The sequence below is a fragment of the Physcomitrium patens genome, chromosome 5 (assembly GCF_059467195.1).
Source record: "Physcomitrium patens ecotype Gransden chromosome 5, ASM5946719v1, whole genome shotgun sequence".
Lineage (NCBI taxonomy): Eukaryota > Viridiplantae > Streptophyta > Bryopsida > Funariales > Funariaceae > Physcomitrium > Physcomitrium patens.
In genome coordinates this window covers 10292197-10302507 of record NC_143414.1, presented here as the reverse complement: position 1 = coordinate 10302507, position 10311 = coordinate 10292197, and the positions used below count along the sequence as shown (strand labels likewise).

The 10311-nt window shown below is 34.8% G+C and overlaps 1 protein-coding gene across 12 annotated transcripts; it reads left to right on the top strand.

Moving 5' to 3' along the window:
* Positions 1-501: 501 nt before the first annotated feature.
* On the top strand, positions 502-4511 carry LOC112282192 (cyclic phosphodiesterase). Of its 12 annotated transcripts, none has more exons than XM_090250447.1 (6): positions 502-1286; positions 1483-1607; positions 2033-2692; positions 2916-2994; positions 3360-3389; positions 3837-4511. In XM_090250447.1, exons 3-6 carry the CDS (start codon positions 2309-2311, stop codon positions 4115-4117), a joined length of 774 nt encoding a protein of 257 aa, XP_090106573.1. In that variant the 5' UTR covers positions 502-1286; positions 1483-1607; positions 2033-2308; the 3' UTR covers positions 4118-4511. The 12 variants fall into 12 exon arrangements, with proteins under 12 accessions (XP_090106573.1, XP_073390544.1, XP_073390547.1 ...); XM_073534443.2 differs by having other exon boundaries at positions 1483-1612; XM_073534446.2 differs by lacking the exon at positions 1483-1607 and having other exon boundaries at positions 502-1180.
* The last annotated feature ends 5800 nt before the right edge of the window (positions 4512-10311 follow it).

The following is a 10311-nucleotide window of genomic DNA, read 5'->3' as shown; positions in this document are numbered from 1 at the left end:
ATTTCTTGTAGAATTGAGGATTTTTGGTTGAATGCCAAATGTCCTTCAAAATTGAGTAGATAAACATATTTTGGGGTTGATTGGTCATTCCAAGTTATCCCTTTATGCAATATCTTGTCATATTTTATATGCCAATTGGTTATATGTATTTTATTTTTGTTATTTTGCAATAATTATAAATCGAAAGCAGTTTTTTCCTTTCGTTCACAACTACCTTTTAAATAATAAAATAAGAAAAAAGTTTTAAAAATTGCATTAAAGACTCAATTCATTTTCTGCTTCTCTTTTGGAACTTCACATCTTGTCATGGTTGAGTAAAGGGCATATTTTATAATAGTAATGATGACAAAATACATTTTTAAAAATTTTAATCACTTTAAGATACAGTAATTGTATTAACTATTTCAAGACAAACATCCATCTTTTGAAGTTTGATGATGCAGTGAATGCAGTGACTTGGGACTGTTCATGTGAGGCTTATTTCCATTCTTTGTGTTCGGTGGACACAAAGCTTTGCAGCACTGAATTGTGACCCAGAATCTCATTGCATCACCCAACAAATACTGGCTGGAATACGCCGGAGTGATTAACACTAATCAAGAGGATGTAATTAACGCTAATTACGATGGCGTAGGGGTGTGATTAGAGCTCCTGCACTGAGAGAGAGAAAGTGAGGCAGTTGATCAACGCGTCTGCCGGTTCATTCGCCGTCTGGAAAAATGGTCACCAGCCTCCGAAAAAGTGCTTAACTGACTCAAGTCTACATGATGTCATGGCGAAGTCTTGATTCTGGCAAGTGGGTTGGAGTTTGTTGCAAGGGAGGGAGGAGGGGATCATGAGCCGGATTTGTACCAGAGACAGAGAGTATGATGCCAGAAGTTAGGCGCAGATGCGAAGGATCCTGAGTTAGCTTGCCTTTCTCAGGAGGTTTTTTTTCTTATTTTTTATTCTCATTTGACCCAGAGAAGTGGGCATGGCGCGAGGCGGAAGCGCACATTATTGCAGGAGGTGCAGGATTTGCTGGAGTGTCGCAGATGATATAGGGGAAGTCACGGATCTCCACTGTGGGTGGTGACTTAGGGCGTGTGCTACGGTTGCATGCGAAACTGGGAGCAGGAGGGAGCTTCGAGGTGGAGGGAGATTGAGGATCCTGCGGCGTCAGGCAAATTGGAACCGGAAGGCAAGCCCAGTCACCCACTGACAAGCATTTGATTGATTCCTCATCAACCACAAGCCAATGTCAGAGCCGGGACATCGAACTATGGTGTCAGAGAAACTGGTGACACGTGTGTTCTTGCATCAATCGCACCTACTGCTGAGTGGCAAGCGTTCAATTCGGCGGGTGTATGTGTGTCCTCGTCGCCGTGTTTATTTTATTGGGTATTATTGCATTTTTCGATGATAATTTCTGTTCCTGATCATTATCTTGTCGTTTTTCTCTGTGTCCTGCTGCGTGGATCCACTTTCGGATTCTGGCGTTAGGTTTAGTACTGGATCTGGGGGATGAGATTTGAAGGATTGAGCGTAAAGCTGCTTGATTTCATGCTGTGCGCCGGAGCATGTGGTTGTCCTAATGCACGAATACCTAACACAAGATTCTCAGGACAGTTCAGTTCAGTTCTACAAATTTTTACCGGTGGCATTAATTCTAAGTTGTGTCACATCTCTCGTCGTTGTCTATGATTTCAAGAATATATTAGGTTATCGAGCTGGGGGGTTATTGTCGGAAAGCGATACCTTTGCTTGTGTTGTCATTTGAACATCTATGCGTGTGTGAAGTATGTGACGTCCCATTCGTGGTCACTAAATTTCAACATAGGCCAAGCATCTCCCTTTAGAAATGCAAACATGTAGCAGTTCTGAGCTCCAACTTTTGCATGCATCAGCTGAAGGCTCTAGGGTATCCACAAACACGCAACAAAGAAATGGAGCCATGTTTTGCATCATTTACTTTTAGCTTTTGGGATAGTGTTCTAAAAGCTAGGTCAAGTTGCATAGAAATCTTACAGGTTTGCACCTACATTCATTGCAGGGATTGCTCTGTATGGAAATTGCTGGTTTTGGGGGAATGACCGGTCTGCACGACTTGGTGATTAGTTTGTGTGCGGCGCAGTTATCTCTTGTGCAGGAAGTGAACTGCAGCTGAAATCTATACGAGTACTTTATGACTTTTGCAAGCCCACCGTTCGTTCGAACAGCGGGTACACGATTAACAAATAGATTTTATAATCTTGATTAGCTCTTGTTAGAGAACGAAGACAAAACCCCATTTGTTCACCAATTTATTACGTCTAAAGAATCAGACACCATGGCGGGTGAGGATGCGAAAAAGGTTTCGAAGAAAGCCGATGATAAGGATGATAGAGAGAAAGAGGCGGCCCCTTCTCCTCCTCCTCCTGCTCCCTCTCCACCTCCGCCGAAACCAGGATATTTCTCAGTCTGGGCTGAACCTGCACACTACGACTCAACATTGCATTTAATAATGACCCAGCTGATGGAGCAGCATGAGGGCCCTGCATTTTTACCTCACGTGACGATTATGAGTCACCATTGGAGTTCTCCTGAAGAAGCAGAGGCCAGTTTAAAGGCGCTCTGTGACTGCACTTTGCCCTTCACCCTCAAGGTCTTGAGAGTTGAAAGTGGCACAACTTACCATCAGTGCATCTACCTGCTCATGGATAAAACCCAAGAGGTATCGCGTTTTGATTCAGTCATTCATTCCATGATGAGTGCACTTCTAATGGTTGTCCTAAATTTCCCAATTACCGTTCGACTCATCAAATGTAAGGAAGAAAAAGAAAAAGAAATACTCCTCTCATGTCCGCATAGCACTAAACACTCCTGGTATCAGATTTCTCGTTTTATTTGTATTTGTGATAAAATTTTGAAGCTAAATATGTTGTGCGGTTTTGCAGGTGGTTAAAGCACATGTAGAAGCATTAGAATGCTTTAAACAGCTCAAGGAGGATAGCAATCTTGAAGAGATCACAGAAAGTGAGCCTCTCCTGTTCGCTGTCTCATATTTCTTTTGCAAAAGGCAAGCAGAGGATATGAGTTGTCTCTTCTTGGGGTCTCTGCATGGCTTCTGCGTATTTCATCTGTTTGTGAAATTGTGGCATTGGATTCTCCAGTTGTTTTCAGGCCTTGTAATGTATTTTTCTTATGAGTGGAACTGTGAGCACGCCAATTATAGTGTTATTTCTACATAACATTATCTTGTGCTTTGAATGGATACCTTTCTTCTTCAAGTCACTGTTCTATGCTTTTGGTATGCTAGTACATCTGCACAGTTTGTTCTTGAATCTGATCTGGAGAGGATTGTTTCCGTGCGATCTTTGCAAATATTCACTCGTCACAAGGCTATCGTCAATTTACAGGGATATGTTCTGGTAAACTCACCTTCTTAATTGATGCCTACAGTGTTTCGCGTCTTTCTTATGTAGTAGGATATTAGTTCAGATTTTGATCACAAACCTGCCAAGGTAGGTGTAAAACAGAGGGCACTGGTACACCAGCTATTTCAGTATAAAAAATTGGAACTAGTGATGGGAGGAGGTTCTCAAATATGAGAATTTATTCGATATCTAAAATTAGGAGAATTTTTAAGTTGTTGATTACACGTGTTGAGTGATCAACACTGCGTTTTCCATGAAAGCTAGCGACGTAGCGACCTGATTTGTGTGTTTCTCATGAGCTCTCCGAACAGACGTGATTAAATGACTCAGTAAAGCTACATTTCCTTAATGAGTGAACTTCGGGTAATCCTTGCTTTTCATGCGGTATGGATTATTGTGGTACCTTTTATCGACAACCTTGAGTCATTTTCCGTGTGACAGAATACAAGCCGCATGTAAGTCTTCTATATTGCCACATGAGAGATGAAGAATTGGACTTAGCAAAGGCGAAAGTGGAAGCAGAGCACGGGAAAATATTACTTGGCAAAGAATACAACATAACTCATTTCTCTCTCTGGTACACCGAAGTGAATGATGAATCTTGCATCTCGTGGAATAAGTATATGGACTGGCCATTAAAAGAGCCTGAAAGACCTATATGGGCTCAAGGTCAAGGGACTCCGCGTTCCTCGCTAAAACCAGAGCCGAAACTAGAGGCGTAATTAGAGGACTTCTTTGATTCAAGTGTGCTACAAGCCCGGATTTTGAGGGCTGGAAGACTTTGAGGACAGATTGGTGCTAGAATATACGATTCTCCTCATACCTCCTCGGTTGCGCAAACGTCCACTTTTTTTTGTTAATATGATCCATTCTGCAACTCATTGCAATCGAGCTTGTAAAATTTAATTCCTCATGTATGCCTCATGAATTTTCAGCGTTGAGACTATCAGATTCTGTAATATCATTTCTAGGCGTACATGTGATTTTGTCCATTGAGGTATAATCGTTATTAAGTACTTGATTAACTTTGATGACACAATTGGGATGCCCTCTTCAGAGGCATGTTGACAATCCAATTAAAATAATAAGCTATTCCGCCTATGTATTGAGATAAAATTGTAGGTTGTGTGGATGAGAGGCGTTGGTATATGTCCACATTATGATATTTGAAATGGTTGTACGTTGGCATGTCATTGAATAGTTCGTGGACTTGCAACAATGAAAGTCGCTTCATCAGCAATTTCGTCTTCAGTGTTTTTCACAAGAGTAATTTAGTGTCAAAGAGGGCATGTGTGGATTGGGCTCCTCAATACGTCATTCAAGTAGTGAGGCTTGAGCGAGTAATCGCTGGGGACATGTTTATAAAATCGTAAAACATTTGATGATTCAGATTTCGCTTTACACTGGTGGAGATAGCTGTCGGAAGACGATTGTTTTTATTGAGTGAACTCTTGTTTAGTTGACATTATCTCCAAATGATTCAGGTTGAATGTCCTTCCTGTAGCAATGCATTGGAAGGGTTAGCAGGATCAAAGTCAGGGGTTATAATTCCTCCACTATTTTCATAACTATATAGAGAAAAACACGTTGTGATAAGTCATCAGAATATTTACTCACTCGTAGTAAAAATATTTCTTCACCAAAGAATCTGTGCTGAAAATCGTTTCAACTGGTACCATCAAAAAGGAAAAATTGCTGATCGAAAGTCTATTTACCCCGCTGATAGTTTTACCCTAAACCTTTGGTGAGGTTGGACTTTAAGCATCTTTAGCCTCTATCATCTTCAGTTCCGTCTTCAACTTCACAAACACAAGTTGATCATCGCGAGAGATACATAAACACTTCATTGAGAGACTTCATTCAAACACCTAATGTAGAACCTAATGACCCATAACTTCTGACAAAGGACTTGGTAACACATCTTTGTTGATGATAATATTTAGGAAAGTGAAGAACATATGAGTTGTAAAAACCGAAGTCAAAATCAAGTTAACAGTCAACAGTTCCGAAGCACCAGACAAACAAAAGAAACATGTCTCGCCAAAAATTGCCGGAGCCTCCGATAACAACTTTCCTGCAAATCGAACCCCATCATTTCGTAACTCTTTGCCAGCGCATTATGTTCATATGCTGCCATATGTCATTACTTGTTTATTCCTGGAAAGAAGTCCTGAGCTTTCTCCAGGCTGCAGATGCTACATGTCGTGCCAGCCAACGTTTCTCAAAGTAACTGGAAATGTAGAAGGAAAGATGTGGCTCAAGAGAACTACCTGGGCCTCACAGAAACCTGGTAAACCGGAAAAAACAGGTGTTGGAGCTCCTAATTCATGTACTACCAGGTTTTCGATCAGTATCTGCCAATCTAATTTCTGCATGTAACCTAGTTATCTCAACTTTCCTGTCTTTCCGCTGAAAGCTTCTTCACTTCATCTCCGAGGAGTGGCGCTACTGGTTCTGCTTGTATTTGCGTTAGAGTTCCAACCTGCAAGTTCAAATTACAAAAGCATTTCAAGGTCAGGTTTAGTTAATCAAATAAACTAAATGCATGCTCCTAGTACACGTTGATTGGTTGAGTTGTAGAAAGATTTAGGAATTTACTTTCTGACCGTCTTCTTCGTCGTCATCCTCGTCAACATATTCAGCATCATCATAGAGCTCGTCATCCCCAACTTCTATTTACTCTGTCTCAGTGGTCTAAAGATCAAGTCAGCATAATTTTCTTTTTTTTTGCTTTTTGCTCTTTGCTGGTCCACCTTGACCTTAGTCTGCCAGAACAATGACAATGCCAAAAACAAAACAAGCTTTGAGGTGTCATCTACTATGCTACACGAAGTATCAAATAAGTACTGGAGGAGTTCATCAAAATGACTTGTTAAGTCCGTGATTGAAATACATCATGCAATGATATCGACCTTGGGATCAACCAAAATTAAATGACCTCAAGTCAAAATGTCAGGATTTTATGGCAGCGAGGTTCAGAGATTTCAAACTCCATCGTTAAATTCAGGGGAATGTTGGTGGTGGTGGAAACAAAAATGCCGTGCTACCTTGTCTTTCAGCACATTCGGTCGTCACAGTTGCAAAGACAACCTGATCAGCAAGTCAAAGCAAATATAAGAAAAGTGTACTTTCACGTATAAGTTTCTACTTTGATGAGTCAAGTACATTTAGACTTGATTTTTATTTATTTATTTATTTATTTGAAAAGTTGGGCGATTATCTATGATAAAGTTACAACCTAGGCAGTTGTGCATCACGTATATGTTTCTACTTTGATGAGTCAAGTACATTTAGACTTGATTTTTATTTATTTATTTATTTATATGAAAAGTTGGGCGATTATCTATGTTAAAGTTACAACCTAGGCAGTTGTGCAGAAGGACGATCACGAATCATCACCAATCGTCTATTAAAAGCATGCATCTGTCGTTAGTGAAAGGGCTTTGTAATATATCGCCCATTGTCACTACAAGTGGACAAAAACCAAAATTTTCTATGGAGTCAATTAATTAATTATTATTAATATTATTTTGATATAGATAAGACTAATGCATTGATTAGAAAGGTAAATACATGACATTTAAAGACATGAGATTTAAAAAATTGGGCAATGGATGAAGCACTATTACAATTGCTAGATTAAATGTTATGGTATATTAGTTGCTAAGCTATTGTGTATAATGATGTTTCCATTAGGAGGAATTAAATTCTGCCTTACGGATTTATTATGTCTAATATCTAATATTTCTTTGGTCATCCATATTTTTTCCAGATATTAAAGCAAAGCAAAACTTTGATGTTGTCAAGTTTGTTGTTTATATTACTTAGAAATGACTTTCTACATCAATCTATTATAATCTTCGAGATTGGACCTAATTTCTATTCTAAAATTTATTTTATTCCAAGTTTTTTCATTAGATGCATTTCCTCCAAAATTATACATAAGTATGCCCTTTATAATAAATGCTATATAATTTTAAACTTATCAAATTTAGATGAGATATTTTTTGTAATTTTATTTTTGATTCTATGAAAAGGTATGCCAAGGACCTTGAATAATAATATAAGCTTCATATAATGATTTAATAAAATAATAAGATAATATGTATTTAAGAGATAGAATATATATATAAAAAAATTAAATTAGGTATATAATAGAGAAAGTAAGATAAGCAACATATTCATATTATGGCTATAAAAATCTCTAAATTTAATAATTTCAATATAAAAATATAAAATAAATCAAAAGTATTCAATATGAAGTAAACAAAAAGTTTATAATGTATTGAGATTAAAATCTAGTAAATTCATATTCAATTCTTAATCACAAAAAAATCATAAAAAAATAGGATATACCTATGAATCATCAAATTTACTCACTTATTGTTTTAGAATAAAAATATGCATTTAGAATGCTTTAAATCACAATATACAGTGAGTAGTGTAGAAATCCTTAGAGAAATAGAAAATTAGAATGTTAGTGGTGGAAATGGAATTTGAGTAAGTCTTGGAGGCAATTATCTTCGTTGCTTTAGTATTTTAATTCATTGTTGAATATTAAGGACTATTATGAAGACTAATATTTATATTGGTCTTTTATCTATGTGTACCACTTATAAAAACTATAAATGTTAGTAGTTAGAAGCATGAGAAAGAACCTCATGTCATTTTAGTTATTGATATAAAAAAATAAGTTTTATAGTAGATTTAAATTGATTTTTATTATTATAAAAAATCACCAAGATTAGAAAATATAGCTTTAGATGAATATTAGAATTATAGAGATATTATAGAACTTTTAAAATTCATTTATAATTTATTTATATTTTTTAAGGAATTTTTAGAGCAATTTTCAAGATCTTGGTAAAAATGAGTTTTACCACTTTGGGAGCCTTTATGAAGAAATGGAGCAAGATTTGAAGGCCTCGCTTGGTACCTAGGCTAATTCGGTGTTTTTAAACACCATGATGAGGTCAAAATTGCAAAAATATTGGTCCTTCTAGTAGAAATTAGGAGGACCAGCAGCTAGTGTAGTCCTTGTAGGAAGGGAAGTGGACAAGTTCCATATGGGTTATAGCACTTTGAAGATAGTTAGGATGATAAGACTAAGGCCTCGTGGCCTCTCTTAGACAACCTTATACACTACATGTGAGCCTTAGTGAGGCTCGAACCCTTGATCTATAAGCAAATTATCTTTAAGATAAAATATTTTCACTTCACTTTTTAATTATTTATTTCATATCTTTAAACTTCATAACATATTCATAGTAATTCGGATTTACATGTTTTTTATGCCATTGGAAAGATAATAAAATTAAATATCTAAAAATATATTTTTTATTTTTTACTTTATAATGGGTGAAAACATAGCAAATAGACTGTGACTTAGTTTTGAGTGTTGTAATTGCTTCATGTCATTTATCTCAATTGCTTTGTGGTTGCTCTTCTTTTGTTCTTGTTATTTGTTTACTTCACTTCACAACACCAATTACAAGAAACTCTTAATTGATGCCATCTTACAACTTTGATTGAGGAGTGAAAATTTATACTCACAATACCTAAAGATTAAAATTATAAGGTATGTAAGATGACACTTTTGTATTAACTTAAGAATTTTATTGTATAATTCTTACATGCATTGCACTATTTAAGTATATGAGTGAAGCAAATAATGATTCAAATCAAAAGATATAAATATAATAAGTTTTTGAAAACTTTATAATTACATTCTATATAAATACCTAAAAATAAGATAATAAAGAATATATTCATTCATTGAAGGTATATACATATATACATTCATAGGAAAAATCAAGATAAATGTCTTCTAATAAACATTCATAGGAGAATGTATATATGTACAAGTCTTAATACATAAGTATTAATGAAATTATAAAATTATTGATAAAAGAAATTATACATAATAACTATAAATTTTTGGATTAAAAGAAAATTATATTTAAAATTTTATTTTTAAATGAAGTAAGAAATTTTATCTATAATATTATATATAAATAGTTTCAAGTATTGACTATTCTTTAAAAGTCATTCTCTTAATGCTAAAATCTATTAATTTACAACTTACTCACAGTTGTTGCTTTTTATATTTAACTTGTGTTTAATTGTAATTTGAATTTAATGCTATTTAGTCATTTTGTTTTTTTTTGTAACTTGAGCTTTTGTAAAAGATATAAATCTTGAAGAATTGAAAGTTCAAGACATTCTTGTGTCACTTAAAAAGACTAGATAATCATTCAAAAATGATATAATATTAAATTAGAATGGATATTGCCAAAGACAAAAAAACTAGAAAGTCTTGAAATAAAACTAAGGATTAGAAAGGCATTGACAAAAGTGATAAAGTCTTCACTCTTCCCTCCATATATACTATCTAATTAAAAGCTACATTGTTATATTATATGAAATTTGCTTAAGAATGTAGTAGACACTTGACTGTGGAAGAAAAAATAAAACTTGAAATAAGATGATTCTAACATCTTTAATAGAATCCTAAAAAAAATTTCTACTAAATTATAGAAATTCTAATCAATCTTTAATTAAATCCAAAAATAGTCTTAAGAACTTACAAAAGAAACATAAAAAAATCATAAATTAACCTTAATAAAAAATATATATTAAATCATCTTAAAAAAATATTCAAATTAAAAATCCTAATTTAATCTTAATCAAATATTAATTTAACCTTCAACAAATCTTAATGAAATTCTAAACCAATCTCAACAAAACCTTAATAAAATCCTAAATCTTAAAAAAATCTTCATTAAATTCTAAATAAATCTTACTCAAATTCTAAGCAAATTCTAAATTCTAATTCTCAATCAAATTTCAATGAAATCCTAAATCCTAATCAAATCCTAAAAAAATCATAAATCCTAATCTTAGACCAAATCCTAAT

Excerpts from the sequence above, each read along its gene's own strand:
- LOC112282192 (XM_073534446.2), top strand. The coding sequence starts at position 2,309 with ATGGCGGGTGAGGATGCGAAAAAGGTTTCGAAGAAAGCCGATGATAAG. Across the intron at positions 2,693-2,915 it reads TCATGGATAAAACCCAAGAG|GTGGTTAAAGCACATGTAGA; the intron begins GTATCGCGTTTT and ends GCGGTTTTGCAG. Across the intron at positions 3,390-3,836 it reads ATTTACAGGGATATGTTCTG|AATACAAGCCGCATGTAAGT; the intron begins GTAAACTCACCT and ends TCCGTGTGACAG.